Raw genomic sequence first — 22,538 nt, forward strand, 5'->3', positions numbered from 1 at the left:
ATTTACAAATATTCTGGTTGCACTCTACACCTGCCAGTATTGCAGTAATTACTTTAGGATGCAAACTTATTTCTAAAGTTCTGGACTCTCTTGTAAAATCAGGAAAGACTAATAACCAATTTTGTAGCTGTAGTAGGCAATGAATAACGGGATAAATACCGAGGACGAGTTCTTTAACCGTCCTGAGTGGTGATAATATCTGACGTACAAATTAGATGTGCGTCACCTATGGAAAAAAAAAAAATAAGGGGGTGAAATACAGGTCAACAATTGAAGGTAGGTAAAAGGATCAATGTTCAATGATTTAAGATTGCTACCTTTCTCCTGCCACATACACAAAACGTAAAGGTCTAGGGGTTGGGCATTTTAGCCACATAAAACCTCAAACTAGTACTGGCTGATAAACAGGGCCATCGTACCCTAGAAGTACCGGTGGGACCGGGAGATGGGGAAGGGGCACCTGCCTTGTGTGTGATGCCGGAGGAGGGAAGGTGAGCGTCCAGGCGGGTCGGACCGAGAGCCCGGGGCGGGGGGGAGGGGGTGTGCGGGGACCCCTTCTGGGACTCGGGGCTCCTTTCCTCCACGTGCGGTTGGCGCAGAACTCCGACCCCAGAGAGTAGAAAACGCGGGCCGAGGAGCAGAGAGAGATGAGCAGAAGAGTGGGAGGAGGAAGATGAGGAGAGGAGAAGGCACAGCGCGAGGAGCGGAAGGAGAGTAGGAGACGAGAGGGTGGAGAGCCCGGAGGAGAGAAAGAGGAGGCAAAGAAAAAGGCGGTGGAGGAGAGCCGCCACGCCCCTCCCGGATCCCTCCTCCGCTCCCAAATTCGGACCGGCCCTCCCCGGCCGCCGCCACCTCCCCTTTCCGGGCTGCTCCGAAAACGCGGAGGCGCCGACTCCTGCTGCGCCCGCGTCCTCCCAGCGCAGCGCCGCGCAGCGCCCGCCACCCAGGCCCGCGCGCACCCCAGCCTGCGCGCGCCCCCTCTCGCGCGCGCCCCACACCCGCGGCCACACTGGCACGCGCGGCTCCCGCACTCGGGGCATGCGCGGTGGGCGGTGCCGCTTCAGGCCGCCTCTGCCGCCGAGAGTAGGAAGCGCGAGCGCCGGGCGCTGGGCTGTCAGTGAGCGTGGGGCCAGCGAGCGGGCAGCGAGCGAGCGGCTCCGGCTCCGGCTCCGGCTCCGGCTCCGGCTCCGGCTCCGGCTCCGGCTCCGGCTCCGGCTCCGGCTCCGGCTCCGGCTCCGGCTCCGGCTCCGCTCCGCGCTGCTCCAGCCCGACTCTCCCTGGCCGCCGCCCGGCCGCAGCCGCCACCGCGACCCCGGCCGCCGGCCAGCGCCCCCAACCCGGGGTCTCCGCGGCCCCGCGCCTCTCCCCCGCCCGCCCCCGCCCCCGCCCCCCGGCCTCCCCGCTGCTGCTCCCCGGCGGAGGCAAGAGGTGGTTGGGGGGGACCATGGCTGACGTTTTCCCGTCCAACGACTCCACGGCGTCTCAGGACGTGGCCAACCGGTTCGCCCGCAAAGGGGCGCTGAGGCAGAAGAACGTGCACGAGGTGAAGGACCACAAATTCATCGCCCGCTTCTTCAAGCAGCCCACCTTCTGCAGCCACTGCACCGACTTCATCTGGTAGGTGCGCGCGGGCCGGGCGCAAGACGGGCACCTCCGGGGCACCCCCGGACCCGCTCGCGGCTCCTGGGGCTGGGGACCAGTCCGTCTCCCGCGGACCCGCGCTCGGGCCCCCCAGTCCGGGCGCGTCCACCCCAGGGCTGACTCGCTCGGGGAACTTGGAGAGCCGGCGGGAGTCCCAACTCTTGCCCTGAATGACACTCGCGCGCGCCCGGCCGTCCCGGCCACTGACACACACGCGGGCCGGACTCCCGGGGAAGTCCCCGTCCAGCCACACACCCCCTGCCGCAGGAGGGAGGGCTGGCCCTGCGCGCCAGTGACATTGATCCCCTCCACCGGGCCAGTGGCCTCCCCCCAGAACCCCCCGCGCTCAGACCGTGGGGCAGCGGTTTTGGCGGGGTGTGAGCAAAAGGGGAAGAAAAGAAAATCCAGAGAGCCGGAGTGTCCCAGAGAAACACGCCCCAGTGTAACCGGGGAGCCGTGGCGATTGCTGCGCGCAATCCAAGTTGTTGGCGAGCCAGGCAGGGTGTGTTCGGGGGGTGTGTGTTTGTGCTTCCCATCGGCCTGGGACTCTACTGCAATCTTGAGTCCCTGCCTACTGTAGCTGGTATCTACTGGGCACGGAGAGACTTTGACTTTTCTAGGCGATCCCGGAGAGAAAGTCGAGAGGCAGCAAACTGTTGAAAGCTTGCAATGGGGGAAGGGGAATTAAAACAGTGCCGGCAAATGGCAGAAGGCAGAGGGAGTCATTTAAAATAGACCCTGTCGACACGAGATTGGACCTGTAACCCTGTTGATGAGGACAGAGGCCTTATTTAAGAAAAATACTGTAACCGCTCAAGGTGTCCAAGTTCAGGTCATTTCCAATGAACAGTAGGTATTCTTAACTTGAAGGTCCTGTGGCTTTGGGAGGAATTAACAAGTGGATGGGCCTGGAGGGGGGTTGGTGGTGCCTCTGAATCCTGTAGAACTAAGTGAAACTGTGTATGTGCATTTTTTTTTCAGGTGAGAGAATTATAGCTTTATCTGGTTTTCAAAAGGTCTGTGGCACCCCAAAAGGCTAGAAACCCAGAACTGAAGGAACTCCAGGTTCTTCAGTTTGGGGATCCGTAGTTTTGTTTTTCTCTTAGTTTGCCAGACACAGTGCTTCTACTGCTTGTTTGTGGGTGTAGGCTAGGGCTCCTTAGCTCCCTCCTCTCATCCTCGGTGGAGTTGCACTGGGTGACTGTTCAGCCACCAGCCCACTGTGTGGTGTACATATTTATCTTGTTGGGACACTAGGGAGAACTTATGAAGGGCTCTGTCCGAATCCATCACTCCTGGAGAAAAACATCTCAAAGGGCGTGTTCCATGAACGTGGTGTTAATTCCGTGCTTAATTTTTCCCTTCCTTTTTAGAAATCAGCTCAAATGTATACTTTTATGAAAAGCACAGCTACCTCTGTAAATGCTTTCCACCGGGGTAGTCAGCATATGAAGCTGTTGTGCTCGAGAGAGTAGGTAATTGTAGATAAGGCTTTTTAAAATAACTTTTTGGAGCATCAGGGCAAAGAGAAGCCATTGCGTTTAGTTAAGGCGAGGTCTTCAGCCTCTCTTGACTGTGAGATTCCGTTAAAAGAGAACAGTTATCTCAGACTGTTGATTACTTTTGCAGGAATTAAGTAAGTTAGAAAAGGGACTTGCAGCCTACCCAGGCCAGCTAATGTCTTTCCACTATCAGTTGTCTGGAGGGATCAGGCCCTTGAGAATCGATGTGGCTGGCCAGGTCACCAGGTGTGTTGCAAAGTGGAAGATAACGATCTCTCCTTATTCTCCCTCCCTGAATAATCTCTGTATGTCTCCACTTAATTGTAAAGCAACCACTTGGAGGTTCCAGGAAAACATATGCTGGAATTGTTCAGCAGTGGCTTTAATTTTTCCGTTTTCTTTCAGTATTGCTTCTATGGGCCCTTAAATCTTAAAGCACTGACATTTTAAAGTTAAACGTTTGAATTTAGGTATGTTTTTTGGAGGGATGACTCTAAGTTGGTTATAAAGGTATGTGAAGTGCTTTGTAAACTTAAAAAGCTGTGTCAGGCAAGGGGTTATGACTAATAACCTTCTGAAAAAATTGTAATACAGTCCATTCTAGTGGAACGGTGTCTGCGGTTTAATGTCCATGTCAGGGTTCTCCCCTTAGAGAGTAAATTCTCTGAAGTAACTTACAAGAACAAAATTGTCTCTGTATGTGCTTTGAATGCTGTTGGTTCTCAGTAAAAATTAGATCATGGTCATCTCAAATGCAAGTAATAGGAATGCTATTTTATTTGTAAAATATGGCTCCTTAAGGCAAAATTAAATGTTGAAAGAGTGATGCTGTTTGCTAATTTCTTGACACATAGTATTTTAAACAAGCTCCTAACACACAGTGGAGCCACTTTTTCATCGTCATTAGGGAGAAGAAGAGATTTTTAGTTGGTCTTTAGGAACAAAATTAAGCCACTTCCTCCTTTCCCATAAACTCCTTTTTGTGACTTGAATATTGTAGCCAATATTCAAGTATGTGAATGTACAGTGATATTCTTTGTTGAAATGTAACTGCTGATTACATAGCGTAAAAAATTGGAAAGAAACTTGATTAATTGAAGTTTTCAGTGATCCTTTGCAGCCAAGGTAGATTTTTTTTTCCTAAATTGAATTTATACAGTAATCTGATTCGATATTACATGTGTTTTTCTTATTGAATCATTGGGTGTTGTGGACAAATTTTTAACTTTATAGAATAATTTGCCACACAACTTGCTTAAAATATGCCTCACATGAAGTATGTTAAGATGTTTTATTCTTGTTTCTGTTTTTCAGGGGGTTTGGGAAACAAGGCTTCCAGTGCCAAGGTAAGCTGCCATGTTGGAATTTGTTTTCAAATACAACATGAATAAGCATTCCAAACAGGAATGATATTTTAAGTCATCTTTTCTTTGTGACCCAAAACATATGTTATTTAGATAAGATTTTTGAAATATGAAGGCTGTACATTTGGGACTTTAAAAAATCATATGGTCTTGCCTAGTAATCTGCATATAGAGCTGTCTTTTTCTCATTGAAAAAAAAAATTCCTTTAATTTTATTTTTTTGCAGAGAACATTCCTCTCAGAAACTGCTGTCTTTGTGTGGGTGTTAAGAAAAAAATGGAATCACTTTGTATTCATGTGGCTTTTCTTTCTTGTTCTTCCTCTTTTGTTTTTGTTCATCTGTTTTACCTATACTTTGGGTTGGACTCATTGCGGTTCATTTTGGGCCATACATTATTTTAGTAAGTTTTTGTTTCTGTAGATTACCGATTGTCATCCAGAACAAAGTTGGCATGTTTTAAAGGTATATGGATAATTCAGTGATTGATTCCTGCAGTATTACCGTGTGGCACACTTTTCCTTTAGCTTAGATATCTGACAACATGTTCGATGCTATCTGTTGCCTGAAAAAAGAAATCCATTCCACCCTCTCCCCTGATCTGTAGTTGCATTTCCCACCCATCCAGTATTTAACTTTTCATACTTTCTATTCATTTTGTTTAATTTCTTAATGCTTTCAAGCTTGTGTAGGCATCCCAGATTCATTAGCCCATCTTCTGGCTCTCCTGTTCATCGTCTATGTTGTGTTTATTCAGTTCTGGTTGCATTTCCCATCTGGGCATAGGCTTATTATTAGGGCAAGTGAAAAATACATTCTAGCCTGGAAAATATTGTCCTAATACTGTGTAATGTTAAGCACATGAAGGAGAGAAAGAGAGAAGGCACTATGTGTACTTTTTTACAACTTTAAAATTGTGGTAGTAATTTGGTTACCCTTTAAAAACTGCTTTAAATGAGTGAACTTGTCTTATATACGTCTTCTAAATGTATTTTAGGCGGGGCTGTTTTATGGTGTGCTTATTCATTAATAGTCTACCTTTCTTACATCAAGATGTTTTTATAGAGTGCTTAAAGCCCCATTGAATAAATCATTCTGAGAGTTGTATTTGGAAATCAAGGGTAGTCTTATAAAAAAGAGAATAGTAAGAGAAAGGCGTATTGCACCAGCCTTTCTCTAAAAGATAAAAGGAAGACACAGCTCTTTCCAGTTCTCAAAGTTGTGAGCCTGAAATTTGTAGGCAAGACTTGGGTCTAGACTAGATTTTAGGAAGTTTAAAGTTGTAAAGTTACTTTGTGATTCTGGACTAATGGGATTCACGTCTATTATTATTTTTGGTAATGTTTTTGAGTGGAAGCCTTGGAAACTTATAAGAAAAATACTGAATTTTCTCAAATAATATTACATTCTAAGAGAAAGAGGACATGTTACTTTAAAAACTTACCATTTTCTGCATAAAAAGAATTCAGAATAAGGTTGGTCTCTCTTGGACCTATTTGCCTGATCAGATTTTTTTTGTAAATCATAGAGTATCTGCATTATTAAACTACAAAATGGTCCTGCATTGCTTCTCCTAGAGAGCATCTCTGGAACTGTTAGTGGATTAATGGATTGATAATCTCTTAAATACCATGTAAAAAATAAAAAGTGAAAAAAAATTTTTTTAACCAGGGCCAACTGCTATTTAAGGCATCCATTCATTCCCTCTCTCACATACACTTAGTTTTTTAAACTTGATTTTTAAGCTAAGTTTTTTTAAATTTGCCTTTTTCACTCAGAGTGTATTGTCTATCAGTCCACGTCAAATCATCAGTTCTGCTTTACTCTGTTTAATGGCTAATGTGTGGATGTGTCAGATTTATTCATCCACTTCTCCGTTGATGGATATTTCAATTGTTACTAAGTTCTTACTAGCACAGATACTGCTGCAGAGAACATCCTTGAGCACTAGTGTAGGTATTTCTACAATAGATACCTGGAAGTAGGCTCACATGTGCGTGTGCGTGTGTGTGTACATGTGTACATTTTAATCATTAATGAGTACCCCTGAGTTGCTCTGCCAAAAGATACCAATATTTTCAATATTAATATATGTGAGTGCTCCCTTTTCCCTCACTCCTGCCAGTGTTGGGTAATGTAAATCTTTTACATTTATGCCAGTTTGATAGGTGAAAATGGTGTCTCTTTTCAGTATTTTTTCAAATGTGTCTTAGTTCTTTGTACTTGTTCTATGAATTGCTTCACTTTACCTAATACTTGAAATTCAAGAGCTCCAAAACAGACAAATAAGAACTTGACTAAGTGCTTTATACATTGTTCTTTGCTTTGGTGAAGAATTTCACCTAAGATCTTTTTACATGATGAGTTCCCTTCATGCATTTACAAAATTTTACTTCACAGAAACCCTTTCAAATGTAAATCTATTTGTAACAGATCATCTGCCTGTTACATTTTGTTTAATATGTGACATCTGCATTTGACTTCTAAACAAACAAACAAACAAACAAACAAACCCAGCGTCGTTGAGTTGATTCCGACTCATAGTGACCCTATAGGACAGAGTAGAACTGCCCCATAGAGTTTCCAAGGAGTGCCTGGCGGATTTGAACTGCCGACCCTTGGGTTAGCAGCTGTAGCACTTAACCACTACGCCACCAGGGTTTCCTGACTTCTAATAGGCACTATATAAAAAAAAAAAACCATTATGTTTTATTGTTCGTTGCCACTTAATTGAGAAGGACATGTTAGCAGAGGACAGTGCTTTTCAAGCACACAAATATGCAGGTATCCCCTGCTTTTCTAAAGTTTACTTTACACCACTTTGGTTTTATGAAAGACCTACGTTAGCATCTGTTTCTGCTAATCGAAAGAAATTAGAAGAGGATTTTTGCTTTTATGAAAAATGCCGAAAAGCAAAAATAGCGTCGAGCGTTTGTTTTGCAGTGAACCATTAAAGAGGCACTGTGCACCCCAAGCAGAGAGAGTGGCATTGCCAGCTCCTTTCCCAGGAACTACATGAAGCGTCAAGCTGCCAGAGCTTTGAACTGTGTCTGTGAGCACTTGTGCTTATCTGTTTATTTGGTATGCTTTGGTAGGTTATTTTTTTGGATCTGGGAATGCTCAAAAATTTTTCCCCATATAAATTAATGGTAATTGCTTCTTTGCTTTATGCCGTTTCGGCTTACAAAAGGTTTCATAGGAATGCGCTAGGTTTCATAGGAATGCGCTAGTTTCGGATAGTAGGGGAAACCTACAGTTACTTTCCTTTTCCTGTTTTGGCCCTCTCCTCAAAATTAATCTTTCCCTTAGCATCTGACCATTTGAGAGTATGTTTAAGTTTTCTCTTAATATTCTCTAACTTTTTCATCTTGGTTCTGTTTGCTAGAGACTCATTCTTATTCAGGAGAATGAGTGGCAATAACTCATTCTCAGCCATGCCTTTGGCAATACAACCTCTGGAGATGGCAGCTGGAGTTTGCAGCTGCTTTTTGTATTCCTTGTACACCAGAGTTTTGTCACCTGATGGAGGCAGCGTCTTCTAGTTATTAGTATGTAGTCTGTTGCTTTGGTCAGTAGATAAAGTATCTGCTACTAAGTATTGCTTTTCATTTTCTTTATTTATAAACTAGAGAGGTGCATGTGCTCCAAATGAGAATAATAGCCATGTATTCATGCAGCTTTAGATCTAGAATATTCATCTTCCTTTTACTTAGTAAGTGATAAGTTAGAAAACTAAAGAAATGAGTTTTTCATTCTTAAAACTGGATTTGTAATCTCTGCCATTCAGAAGCCTATAGTGACAGGAAATATCATATTTTACAAGGATATGAAGCACTAAGGTGATTTCCTTTTTCTTCCCTCCCCCCAGATACAACATAAAGGGAAGCAGCAAACTTTCCTTTTTTTTGGTAACTATGTATGTAACCAGTCATTTGCCATTTCAGTATTCTTCATGTATATAAGTCAGTGACATTAGTTACGTTTATCATGTTGTTATCCATTTCCGAATTTTCCCATCACTTTTAACAGAAGCTCAGTATCCCCTAAGTAATGAGTCACTCTTTTCCCCCTTCCCACTCCCCCCTGGCAATCACTAATAAACTTTGGTCTCTGTATACTTGCCTAGCCTAGATATTTCATATAAGTGGAATCATATGATATTTGTCCCTTCGTGAAGCAGCAGACTTTTCTGGAGAGATGTTTATAGGGTTATTTGCCTTTCACTTAAGGGACTCTATGTCATTCTTATTTGTATTGCCGTACAGGTGTACAGCCCTGAAAACTGATATTGCCAGGGCAAGTAACACGGGAGGATCTCGTGAGAATTTACTGCGTGCAGTAGTGAAAGCCAGGGCCTGAAATGTGGGAAGAAGAGAAGAATGCGCAGTGGGGCTAGAGGCCCTAGAGCATTTTTCCTTAAAGCCGTTAGAGATAAAGACAGGCTCATTTTGTTGTAACTCTGAAATGACCCTTGTTATATGACTCGAGTTTACTTTTTGTTCAGTTTAACACTGTTCGTCGGTTTGATCTACTTAGTGCTTATTTCAGCTCCTTGAGGCTAGCAGAGAGCTGGTCATTGCTCATATTTTTTTCATAGAAAAGAGGGGGAGCAAGAGGAGTAGACTTGTCTGGCCTAGTCATTGATGAAATTCAGATTCCACCTGGAAGGTCTGGCTCTAGCCGGTTATTTCTGTCCTGCATCGGCTGATTTAGAAAAGCAGTCGTCATATAAACAGAACGATCCACCTTACCGCTCAGATGGCACGTTCACTTATTCTCTTCCTCCGGGCAGCGTAGCCTAAACACCGTTACCTCTTACTTTCCCTGCTGGAAAAGTGCAACGTTTTTCCTTGTCAGAGTAAGACCCATGCGTTTCTCTAATTACAGTGGTAGAAACAGCTTCTCACAATGTGGCCTGCTTATTTGAAGTGCCCAATAGTTACTTACATAGTTTTTTTTATATCTGGTTAACCTTGGCATGTTTTTCCTGCTTTTCCTATTCTTTTCTTTTGTTGACTATCACAAATTCAAATGTACTAACTCAGGCTCTTCAGTTAAGAGACCCTAAAGAGACCACCTGAGGATCAAGCTCTGCCCATAACTGTGGTCAGCAGGGGCCTCTTGGCTCTGAATGATCAACACCGGATGTTGAGAGAACTGTAGGGAATTAATTCACGTTTATACACTTTCAGTAAAGCCACAGTGAAGTGGTTTTGAATCTCAGAATATTTCCCTGCTAAGAGCACACCAAATATTCTACTTAACCTGTGACTCCAACTCAAGTGCTGTAGTTCTTAGTAGTTAATGGTTAAAAATCAGTGCCTCTTCTGCTTTGCTGATGACATTTCATTCTGAAGGCCTGTTTGAGGAGACATATTTCCATTGGTCTACCTGAGCAGGACTGTGTGCTGTATTTCTTCCCTAAGAGTGAAAGTTGTCATTTGTGGGGAGAAGAAGAAAAAGGAATAAGGCCCTCTTGGCTGCATGAGCTGAGGAATTCTAGAAAACAAGGCTGATTTAAGGGAGGGTGACCTGCAAGCAGAAAGGGGGGAGCGGGGATTAGGTTGGCTGCCTTTCAGAAAAGGGATGTCCAGTTTTGTGGTCATAGGTCACAAAGGTACTGGGAGCCATATAGCGTGGACACCGAGTGCCAAGAGATAGAGGAGAGCTGAGGTCTGAGTTGGGCAGAATTGTACAGTAGGCCAGCTTTGACAGAGTATTTGTCTAGTCCGTGCACTGATGGACCACTCCTAAACTCTCAGTGACCTCAGGCTGCCCCTTGGTTTGTAGGGTTGGTGCTGAAATATCCCATCATCCTTTGTCTTCAAAATGGTGATAAAAAACCTGGTATCCCATTTCTCATTGGTTACCCATTCTAAAATTAGAGGCTATGTTAACTGTAGATGAACCTTTCTGGATTATTTTCAGTCCCCAAATGACAAAATCCATGGAAGAGTTATGTAAATGTAGACTCTGAAGGTTTGGCACTAAAGTCAAGTTGAGCATAATTTCATTCTCAAAGGTGAAATTGCCTGTAATGCCTGAGGTAAGTGAGGTGGAGTGGGCACTTAAGACTGCTTTTCAATACAGTTTTGTTTTTCTCCATGAAAATGCGTTAATAGTTGTTAAGAGTAAGGGACACATGAACGCAGCTAGTGTTGTGTATTCCCATTGGTGGTATAGACTTGTCACGAAATGATTTCTGGTGAATGGTTTTCTGAATGGTGACTCTTTCACTCAGTACTTTCAATGAAAGTATTTTGTCAGTTATTTTATTCACGCACACGTACGTCTCGCCAGAAGCTGATGCTGCAGCGCACGGGGTGGTTATTCATCCTAATAGTCGGTGGTGGAAGCCTACTCAGTATTTTTGCAGTTGAACCTGACATTTATGTTTCTTTTTCTTTAATTTTATGATGAAGTGATTTATTACCCTCCGATGCTTGTTTTACTCTCCCGGATGATGTCATTCAACTCTAAGTTTCTAGAGGCATTAACCCCTAGCTTGCTCAGTTGTTTCCTTCATGCATCCCAGTTGCCATCCAGTTGATTCTGACTCCTGGTGACCCTATAGGACAGAGTAGAACTGCCGCATAGGGTTTCCAAGACTAATCTTTATGGAAGCAGACTGCCACATTGTTCTCCTTTGAAGCAGCTAGTGTGTTCGAATCGCTGACCTTTCAGTTAGCAACCAGGTGCTTAACCACTGATCCACCAAGGTCAGAGTGTCCTGTTTTCAAAATGGCCTTAGCTTCAGAGCTTTCCTATTAGGATGAAGTCCAGCTCCTCAGTAGGGCACTTTACATCCCTTAATGAATTGTCCCCTCCCTGCTTCTTCAGACTCAGCCTAAGGCCACTTCCTTCTCTCCGTCCTCCAGCCATCCTGAATACATTGCAGTTTACAAATCTTAAGTTTTCCCTCCTTCAGCCCCCTTCCCGCCCACATAACACCTGTTTCACCTATGGGTCCTAGCCTAAAGCCTACCTCGGGCCCTTCTCAACCCACCGTCCCTTCTTCCTGGATGCTTTCTCCATTATAGTGCCTTCACACTGTCTCATTAATCCCTAAACTGTTTCCTCTACCAGCCTTGAAAGCACGGGCTGAGTCTCATTTCTCTTTGTGTCTCTAGTGTTTAATGCAGTGCCTGGCGCTCATTAGACACTGTGTAAATATTTGTTGGGTGTGTGAATATATAAATATTGGGAGAGATATGAATGTGCATAACCAGGAAGCCCTGCTATGGCTGCTAACCAGTAGGTCCGCAGTTCGAATCCACCAGGTGCTCCTTGGAAACTCTGTGGGGCAGTTCAACTCTTTCCTGTAGGGTCACTATGAGTTGGAATTGACTTGACGGCAGTGCGGTTTTTTGGGGGTCCATTTTGGGTAACCGGAAGGATCACAATCAGTTTTGCCTGCCCGTTATTTTTTTTTTTAAGGCCAGTTTATAATCCAGAGTTTCATCAACTAGGATAGATCTTCACATGACTTAAGAAAAAGTATTCTGTGAAGCTAAATGTAGTTATCCTTCAAAATACAGAACAGAAAATTCCAATTTTTACCGATAATGGGTTACGTATAATGTCAGACCTATTAATCCAAAAGGAATAAACCACTTAATTGCCTACCTCCCAGCTTTAGGGAAGTGCCCAGGTGTCAGGAATGAACCTAATTGTCACAAATAAATCAAGAGTGTTTTATGGGCCATAGCAAGGAGGGGGAAATGTCTTGGGTTACAGGGTGAAAAATTAAAGCCAACTTTTAGCACATGTGTTCGATCACGGTCATCTAAATGCCCTGTTTTACTTTGAGGTTACTGATAGCTGGAAACAGATTGTCATGCTCCAGAGGGAGTAGTAACTCAACTTCATTGATTCTGATAGTTTTAAACATGTGTACTTGAAAGTTTCCTGAGCCTTGGTGTGAGGAGGAGCGGAGAGGGGAGGCGATAGAAGTGCCAGATTAGAAAGTTTGTATCTGAATTACAGTCACTTTAAAGGTTTTTTTTTTTTTTTTCTTAATGGAAGGGAAGAAAAACTAATATTAAATGCTATGATATGCCAGACCTTTGGGAGCATTCGCCTTTTGTACACTTTTATCCCAAAACCACCCTGTGAAGTATGGAATATCATCCCCAGCATGAGAACGTCCCCAGACCGATGGGGTGGAGCATGGGTTCAAATTCTAACAGTTCTGTAGAAAACATTCTTCAGAGCCAAGTGGAAACTTTCCTGGTACTTACAAAGCTGGGATTTATATAAGGAGAGGAAAGATTGATGCTGCTGAGGAAATGCCGGAACATTTGTCGCTGATACAGGGAGAAGGTTAAAAGCTGCAGCGTCCTCATCTGTCTGCCAGAGTTTCCATGACAGATCTTTTATTCCAGGTCTTATTTTCAACCAAACCGTGAAACCTCATGTTAGACTTTAACCTGATGCATGAACTTTTCAGTATGGGCATAGTACTAACAGTGAAATCTAGCCAAAATGGCTAAAAGTGCATTAAAAAAAAAATCCTCTATTATACAAAGTTGAAAATGGTTTCTGGAAATAGATTTCTATCAAGAATGGGATGGAGGGGAATGCCTTGATTAATTATCAGCATAGTATAAGAATTATTTAAGAGCAAGTCTTAAACCACAAAGTAAGATCAGCATAAGGGCAATTAGTCTTCACCTGCTGTGTTTTTCCCTCCCAGTATCTATACATATTTATTTTCGGTATTTTGAGAAATACGAAATCCATCTACCTTGTCTGGGTGGCTCCAGTGGGTAGTTAGGAAATAAGTTTGGGGGTAGAAATAGAGATGGGTTCTAATAAATAAGCGTAGCTCAGACTTGGACAGACTTGGAGGAGAGATTAGGTAGAAGGGACTCCAGTTAACCGCTGAATTCTGAGAGCAAAATTCTATTACGATGATTACCTAACTCTGTAAGCCTCAGTGAAGGAGCTTGGCTGCTAACAGAAAGATCCGAGGTTCCACCCCACCAGCTGCTCCCCTGGAGAAAGATGTGGCAGTCTATTTTTGTAAAGATTACAGCCTTCGAAACCCTATGGGGGCAGTTCTACTCTGTCCTGTTGGGTCACCATGAGTCGAAATTGACTTGGTGGCAATGGGTTTTTTTGAATCATCTGGAATGGGGGACATGAGAGTTCCATTTTTACTCCTTGCCATTGTGGTTGCAGCCTTTCTTTGGCTTAAACCAGAAACCCAAATTCATTGCCATTGAGTTGATTCCGACTCATAGCGATCCTATAGAACAGCGTAGAACTGCCCTATAGGGTTTCCAAGGCTGCGGTCTTTACAGGAGCAGATTGCCACAACTTTCTCCCATGGAGCGGCTGGTGGGTTCGAACCGCCAACCTTATGGTTGGCAGCTGAGTGCTTAACCGCTGCACACCAGGGCTTCTCCCTACACTGTAGTGCTTAATCTCAGATGCTGTTCTAAGCACCTGGATTAACTCATTTGACCCTCACAGTGACTCTGAAGAGGTAAGCAGTATTGTTATCCCCATTTTACAGATGAGGAAACTAAAGCACAAAAAGGTTTAGTAACCTCAGGTCACATAATTTAAAAATGGTGTTTCTGAGGTTTAAACCCTGGTAGCCTGAGTCCAGAATTCATGCTTTTAACACCCATGCTCTGCTGCCTCTCACAAGCCCCCTTTCCTTGTTGTGTCAGACTTGAATTACACCGTTTGCCTGATGTGTGGAGGTATTGAAGAATGAGGAGTTACTCAACTCAGTAACACTTACATGGTTACTGCCTATAGCGAGATTATGCCAGATACGTAGACTGTCCATTGTATCTTTTTTGTGTTAGATACTGGGTGGCATGAGCCAGGAAACCCAGCATAGGGGAGCTTAGAGTCTAGCATGGAAGACATGCATGAAAACAGCTAACCATAATAAAGACTGAGCAAAATAGGGGCTGTTGGAGCTTGTGGGAAGGATGTAGAAATTTTCTGAATCCATTGGGAGGTGGCTTTTGATTTGGGCTTTGTAGGATGCATAGCATTTCATTTCACTGGGAAGATGGGGAAAGATATTCTAAACTGAGGAAACAGGTGAGCAAAAGAAGAGAGGGATCCAAGTGACTCATACATTCAGCGAGCCATATAGACCAGGAGCAGGGCATACTATTTACATGTAGACCAGGAGCAGGGCCATGCTATTTACATACATACCAGGAAGAGAGGTTATGCTATTTACATATAGACCAGGAGGAGGGGCCATGCTATTTATGTATAGACCAGGAGGAGGGGCCATGCTATTTATGTATAGACCAGGAGGAGGAGCCAAGCTATTTATTTATAGACCAGGAAGAAGGGCCATGCTATTTACCAGCAGACCAGCAGGAGGGACCATGCTATTTATGTATAGGCCAGGAGGAGGGGCCATGCAATTTACACACAGACCAAAGGAGGGGCCATGGTATTTATGGATAGACCAGGAGGAGGGGCCATGCTATTTATGTACAGACCAGGAGGAGGGGCCATGCTATTTATATATAGACCAGGAGGAGGAGCCATGTTATTTATGTACAGACCAGGAGGAAGGGCCCTGCTATTTATGTACAGATCAGAAGGAGGGGCCATGCTATTTATGGACAGGCCAGGCCGGGCCAGGAGGAGGGGCCATGCTATTTACATATAGACCAGGAGGAGGGGCCATGGTATTTACAGATAGACCGGGAGGAGGGGCCATGGTATTTACGTATAGACCAGGAGGAGGGGCCGTGCTATTTATGTACAGACCAGGAGGAGGGGCCGTGCTATTTATGTACAGACCAGGAGGAGGGGCCGTGCTATTTATGTACAGACCAGGAGGAGGGGCCGTGCTGTTTATGGGAACAGATAGGAGATGTGTATCTGGAGCTATTTTATGCTTTTCCACATACTGTTCTTTTGTATGAAATACATTATTTCCTCCTGTTTCTTCTTTTTGTTTTTATTTTTATGTCATGTTCATTTTTCTGAAAAATGTTGCAAATGCAGGAGACTGAAGTATCTCCTTGTAAATGATACATGGAATTTATGCTTGGAAGCGCAACATCTTGCTTTTAAAAAATGTTCTGCTTTGATCCTATTCTAGTTCTGTACTATACTAACGCTGGGAACGTTGATGACAGCATCGTGTTGGAAACGTAGGGCCTTATAGCGTGGAAGTTTCATGACTGGGTGTGCTGCACTGATTTCTGCTAGATATGCTTATGCACATTAAGAGGCGAAATAATGAAGGCAATATTTACATATTTAAAATCAGCGGCACTTTCTATTTTAAAACTTGCTGACTGCTTTATTCAGTCAGAATTTCTGGTCCACCCTCAGTAGGTACTTCTTTCTTCTCCATGGCACTTAGCTTACTGTGTCACAGCCAGGATCAGAAAGAGCTGGAGAGGGGCGCTGCAGAGTACTCGTGCCCTAGATTGGAATGTAAATCTGGGCTTCAGATTTACAAAATGAAAGTTCATATAATGCTGCTACTATGCTGAATGTACTTACCCGCTGGATACCTGGCATTACTGTACCCCCTACCCCTCCGCCCCCCGCCATACGCAGGAGGGGAAGTTGGGGCAGAGAGGAGTAACTTGCCCAGTGTCACTCATCTGGTTCATAGGAGAGTGGCCATTTGAAACCAGGCAGATGTAGTAAGTAAAAAACCAGTTGCCGTCCACTTGAATCTAACTCGTGGCGACCACATGTATGACAGGGTAGAGCTGTGCTTGCTCCATAGGGTTTTCATTGGCTGATTTTCTGGAAGTAGATCTTTTTTTTTTTTACCTCTGAGTAGACTTGAACCTCCAGCCTTTTGGTTAGTATCTGAATGCGTTAACTCCCCCGCCCAGGGGCTCTGATTTCCTGTTTGCTCCACCCAGGGGCTCTGATTTGTAAATGGCTGTGTTTTAATTGCAGTAGTTTTTTAGTATCTGAAGCTGTGTGGACAGGTAGCCAGTCTCTTTTACTCATCTCTTCATTTCTTTTACTTTTCCCTAGGTTTTTTGATAAAGTATGATTTGTGATACTGTTTGTTGTAATTAGAATAAAGCTTTCATTGATTCAAGAGATCTTGGCACTTTCTTGTAAAGGCTTCTGTTAGCTTCTGTTCTGATTTGTCTTGATGATAAATGACAGTGAATGAGCTTAAATTATTTTCCTCCTTTTGTTGAATTAATGCATGCAACTATACACCTGAAATGAAGAGACTGTCTTAAAATGTAAAAAAAAAAACTACCCATTTTTTGAATTTTAGATATTGCAGCTTGATTGGTAAGTGCATTGTAGCGAGGAGTTGAAAACATGCTTTCTTATTTTCTAAATATAAAGGTGTTTTTCTCAGTGCAGTTGTTTTAATTGTGAAAAGTTTTGTGTGGATGATTTAAAATTTAATAGGTGGGTTACAGAGTAAAATAATTGTGTTGTGAATCATTTGCTGAACAATAATTTTGGAGTTTTCTTTTGAATAAATCTAATTCTTTGACATGCTGAGTTTGTTCAAACAGTGATCACTAAAGTGATTTTTATGTTTTTAGTTTCACATTAGTTTCTTCAACCTGCGTGAGTTGTTACAATGGAAAACTTCTTTAGCATGTATCTGTTTTTATTTAAAAATGAGGCTTTATATTTTGTATGTCTGAAAAGGTCAGCAGTTCGAATCCACCAAGCACTCCTTGGAAACCCTATGGGGGCAGTACTAATCTGTTCAATAGGGTTTCTGTGAGTTGCAATAGACTTGACGGCAGTGGGTTTGGTTTTTTTTTTTTTTAAATTCAGATTATCATTAATTATAAACAGTTCAGAAGCACACAGGACTGATTTTTATTTTTTTAGCTCCAAATTCAAGGTTAGGGGCAAAGGCTGATAGATGCATTATTCTCCTTTTCCCTTTTTTGCTTAATTGCAAAACAAAGCACCTGCTGGTATCGAGCTGCATCTGTGCTCAAAAAAAAAAAAAAAACCCAAACCCGGTTCCGTGGAGTCGATTCCGACTCATAGCGACCCTATAGGACAGAGTAGAACTGCATCTTAGGGTTTCCAAGAAGCACCTGGTGGATTCAAACTGCCGACCTTTTTTGGGTAGCGTAGCTAAAAAGCGTAAAAACAGTAGCTTGCCATAGCTCTTAGCCACCAGGGCTCTGTGCTCATTTGATGCAAATTAACTTGCAAAATTACATTTTATAAAGATTAATTATTGCTTTGGAGCCGGAAGGGTTGCTATGGTTAAGACTTGCCTAGTTGTCTGAATGAATCCAATGAAATGCTGGGAGAGAATAATTTCGGTAAAGGTAATAAAGATCGAAAGATAACTTACCGGGTGAGGCTCTGGGCTTTTTAGTTTAATTTTTCAATTATTATAATTAGAGGTATAATATTAATGCTTTTCATGATGTTTTATTTTTAATTTGAAGTGTAAACTCTGGAAAAATAAAGCATTCAGATATTAATTTTGATAGCATCACTTGTTAACAGGATGCTTTTGGCTGACCATACACCGTGGGTGAATTATTGAAGGCCTACATCTTATCCCAGAATTACCAAGTGGACCCTTAACTTTTGGTTTTTGCTTGCATTTTCATATGTCCCTTTTATGCCAGATTTTACTCGATATTCTGCATATTTTATCCTAATAGCCTGAAACTAGGTAGAGACTTTTCTCTTAGAATTAAAAAAAAAAATTTTTTTTTAAGTAGTAGAATATAGTCATGTGGGGTGGGTAAAGCTTTCGGTCACTAAAAAAAGAACCTGGGTAGCTCTTTTTAAAACATTGGGTTTAATATTGCTTAAGTTACGATATATTCACTGTTGTTGTTGTTAAGCGCCACTGAAGCGGACAGAACAAAACACTGCCGGTCTTGCGCCATCCTCACAATCATTGTTATGCTTAAGTCCGTTGTTGCAGCCACTGCGTTAATCCATCTCATTGAGGGTCTTCCTCTTTTTCACTGACCCTCTACTTCACCAAGCACAATGTCCTTCTACATGAACTGATCCTTCGTGATAACATGTCCAAAGTATATGAGATGTAGCCTTACCATCATTGTTTCTAAGGAGCATTTTGGCTGTACTTGTTCCAAGAGAGATTTGTTTGTTCTTTTGTCAGTCCATGGTATAGTCAGTATTCTTCGCCAACACCACAATTCAAAGGCATCAATTCTTCTTCAGTCTTCCTTATTCATCGCTCAGCTTTTGCACGCATATGAGGTGGCTTGGGTCAGGTGCACCTTGGTCTTCAAGGTGACGTCTTTGCTTTTCAACACTTTAAAGAGGTCTTTTGCAGTGGATTTGGCCAGTGCGATAAGTCTTTTGATTTCTTAACTGCTGCGTTCATGGGTATTGATTGTGGATCCAAGTAAAATGAAACCTTTGGCAATTTCAACCTTTTTTTCTGTTTATCGTGTTGTTGCTTATTGGTCCGGTTGTGAGAATTTTTGTTTTTTGTGTATGATATATTCATATATGACAAAAATATGCTTCTGCTTAAATGAAGGTTAATATAATCTGAATTCATATACATTTAAATACTAACCTTTTCTGGCCTCCTTGGTGAACCCCATGGTCACAGGGTCAGGAAAAGCCACGAAAGGACTGTAGAGATGGTGTAGCCTAGGTCCATGAATTTACAGCTCTGGAACTTGGCCATGAGTGTTAAGTGACCTGCTATAACTACAAGAGAGTGACCACCTGAAACTCCAGCCATCAACCCCCATATAGTGACACTGTGTCCATGGTGACACCTTTCTGCCTTCTGGTAGCTCATAAACCTTTGGATTTACTGCACTCCGTAGTCTTGAATATTGGGGCTATTGCCATTGAGTATAGGTGTCCATTCAACTATATTAAAAATAGAAAAGGTATAAGGAAGCATACAAATAAAGCAGGCAATGGGTTCCTCATATTTGTTTTCGGAAAATGGCAGCAGTGCCTTTTAGAGACAAATAGGTATCTTGCTCTAAAGACTAAGAGTTTTACTGAGTAAATAAGGATTGTATGTTTAGCTTTCATAATTTATAGATTAATAGTCTGGTAATAATATATAAAGACTTGCTGAAAATATTGTATAAACATTCTTAAGACTTTGGAATTTGTATTGGATAAAAATCCATGGGCAAGGTTCTTCTATAATTTATTTTTTCGTTAGCCTTTGTTTTTCTAATTTTAACTCTCTTATGATTCTTTGAGTATAGGCTACACCCTTTGTGTTTCTTAGTCTACCGTTGATCTTCCATTGATGAGAGATTATATCAGAGATGACTTTGCATTTTATATATTACCTAAATTATATGCATACAAACCAACTAATGTACAGTTAATCTGCGAATGTAAATATTTTTATTAGCCCCTTAAACAAGATTCAAAGGGTGATTAAATGTTTATTATTTGGTGGTTTTGTCTTCTATAGTGTAGATAACCCCAGCTTAGATTTAAAATGATTTCTGGACAATTGTACAAGCCAAATACATAAGTCAAGTGTTGTTGATTTGAGGGTCTGTTCTTGGAACTAGAGATACAGAAAATAAACACACAAAATGTACAAAATGACAGTTGAAGATAAAAACAGATAAGAACAAATTAAACATGGATAATTGTTGTTGTTGTTGTTAGGTGCCGTCAAGTCGGTTCTGACTCATAGTGACCCTGTGTACAACAGAATGAAACACTGCCCGGTCCTGCGCCATCCTTACAATCGTTATGCTTGAGCTCATTGTTGCAGCCGCTGTGTCAGTCCACCTCGTTGAGGGTTTTCCGCTGACACTGTAGTTTGCCAAGCATGATGTCCTTCTCCAGAGACTCATCCCTCCTGACAACATGTCCAAAGTATGTAAGACGCAGTCTCACCATCCTTGCTTCTAAAGAGCATTCTGGTTGTACTTCTTCCAAGACAGATTTATTCGTTCTTCTGGCAGTCCATGGTATATTCAATATTCTTTGCCAACACCACAATTCAAAGCCATCAATTCTTCATTGGTCTTCCTTATTCATTGTACAACTTTCACATGCATGTGATGTGATTGAAAATACCATGGCTTGGGTCAGGCGCACCTTAGTCTTCAAGGTGACATCTTTGCTCTTCAGCACTTAGAAGAGGTCCTTTGCAGCAGATTTACCCAATGCAATGCGTCTTTTGATTTCTTGACTGCTGCTTGCATGGCCGTTCATTGTGGATCCCAGTAAAATGAAATCCTTGACAACTTCAGTCTTTTCTCCGTTTATCATGATGTTGCTCATTGGTCCAGTTGTGAGGCTTTTTATTTTCTTCATGTTGAGGTGCAATCCATACTGAAGGCTGTGGTCTTTGATCTTCATCAGTAAGGGCTTCAAGTCCTCTTCACTTTCAGCAAGCAAGGTTGTGTCATCTGCATAGCACAGGTTGTTTTATAAGTCTTCCTTCAGTGCTGATGCCCCGTTCTTCTTCATATAGTCCAGCTTCTCGGATTATTTGCTCAGCATACAGATTGAATAGCTATGGTGAAAGAATACAACCCTGGCGCACACCTTTCCTGACTTTAAACCAATCAGTATCCCCTTGTTCTGTCTGAACAACTGCCTCTTGACCTATGTAAAGGTTCCTCATGAGCACAATTAAGTGTTCTGGAATTCCCATTCTTCACAATGTTTTCCATAATTTATTATGATCCACACAGTTGAATGCCTTTGCATGGATAATTATGTACACTTTTTTCAATATTTGGAGCCCTGGTGGCACAGTGGTTAAGAGCTTGGCTGCAGACCAAGAGGCTGGCAGTTCAAATCCACCAGCCACTTCTTGGAAACCCTATGGGGCAGTTCTACTCTGTCCTATAGGGTCGTTATGAGTCAGAATCGACTCGATGGCAACAGGTTTTTTTTTTTTCCCCCCCAATATTTACTATCTATAATGACACACAAAATAAAAATCTTGTTATAATTGTTCTTTTTAGACATTGTGCTTCGTGTACTGAATTTCCAAGTTGCTTTAAAAATAAGTCCAATCAATGATTCTTTTTTTCCCTTGGTAAATTTCCCTGTAGTATTCTTGAACATTCTTTATTGCTCCAAGTCTTTGAATCATGTGCTAAATTAGGGACTTATAAATCAGAAATTATTACTGCTAATTTGATATGCATGGGTAATTTTGAAAGTTTTTGAGACAACTCATGCTAAGGGTGGACAGCTTTCGTGTCAACTTCTTTATTGCTTCTTTGTGTGCTAGATGGGAGTTATCACCTGCCTTGAATACTAGGCTTCCTTTTCAAATAATTCAACTCATTTTTCTGGAAAACTCTTTGATGGTTGCGGGGAGGGGGGTGGGAACACTTGCAGTTTTTCCAGGAACTCAGACTCATATCAACTACATCTTATTCAGAAGTGATCAAGCCGTCCTTGACTGTAACTGAAGACTTTCTTCTCATCAGTCTTTTTCTTAAATATTTGGAGGAAATAGGTTTTTTTTTAAAAAAAAACTTTTTATTTTGAACTGATTTTAGACTTACAGAAAAGTTGGAAGAATGGTATAGTTTCCATGTATCTCTCACCCACCTTCCCCCAATGTTAACATCTAAGATAACCATAGTACAATTACCAAGAGTAGGAAATTAACATTGTTGTGTTATTTTTAAACTACAGACTTTTTTTTTTTATTTCACCTGTGCCTTTTTTTTTTTTCTGTTCCAGAGTCCTATCCAGGATCCCATACTGCATTTAGTTATTTTTTCTTAGTCTTGGAGGTAATAGTTTTGAGTCATAGTTGTATGAGTGTAGTGTTTCTTATCATGCACTGGTGAAATAAAATGTCTTACTTGAGAACAAATTGGACCACTCCTTTTTTTTTTTTTTATTGTTAGTTGATTTGGAGTAATGCCACTCTGGGTGGAGTCAGCCTTTTGGTCAGAGTAGTTGCTGGGTGGTTGCTATTATGAATTTATATTGCTTCTATGGGGGGGATCTTATTTATAAGCCAGGTAATGAAACTGAAATTCATTGAAGCTCAAAGACCTCATTTATTTACTTGGTCTCTTACGGAGTAATGAGCCAGGGGTTGCAGGAGCTTCAGAGATC

At 42.2% G+C, this 22,538-nt stretch overlaps 1 protein-coding gene across 2 annotated transcripts in view; it reads left to right on the forward strand.

Annotated features, from left to right (window-relative positions):
• Positions 1-1,382: 1,382 nt before the first annotated feature.
• PRKCA (protein kinase C alpha) overlaps positions 1,383-22,538 on the forward strand; it is a 490,096-nt gene continuing 468,940 nt past the window's right edge. For both annotated transcript variants that reach the window (XM_003417295.4, XM_023556975.2), the window contains exons 1-2: positions 1,383-1,617; positions 4,458-4,489. In XM_003417295.4, the coding sequence (XP_003417343.1) occupies positions 1,445-1,617; positions 4,458-4,489 (205 nt within the window). In that variant the 5' untranslated portion in view covers positions 1,383-1,444. The remainder of the gene's footprint in view (positions 1,618-4,457; positions 4,490-22,538) is intronic.

Source organism: Loxodonta africana, chromosome 18 (genome assembly GCF_030014295.1).
Source record: "Loxodonta africana isolate mLoxAfr1 chromosome 18, mLoxAfr1.hap2, whole genome shotgun sequence".
NCBI classification, from domain to species: Eukaryota; Metazoa; Chordata; class Mammalia; order Proboscidea; family Elephantidae; genus Loxodonta; species Loxodonta africana.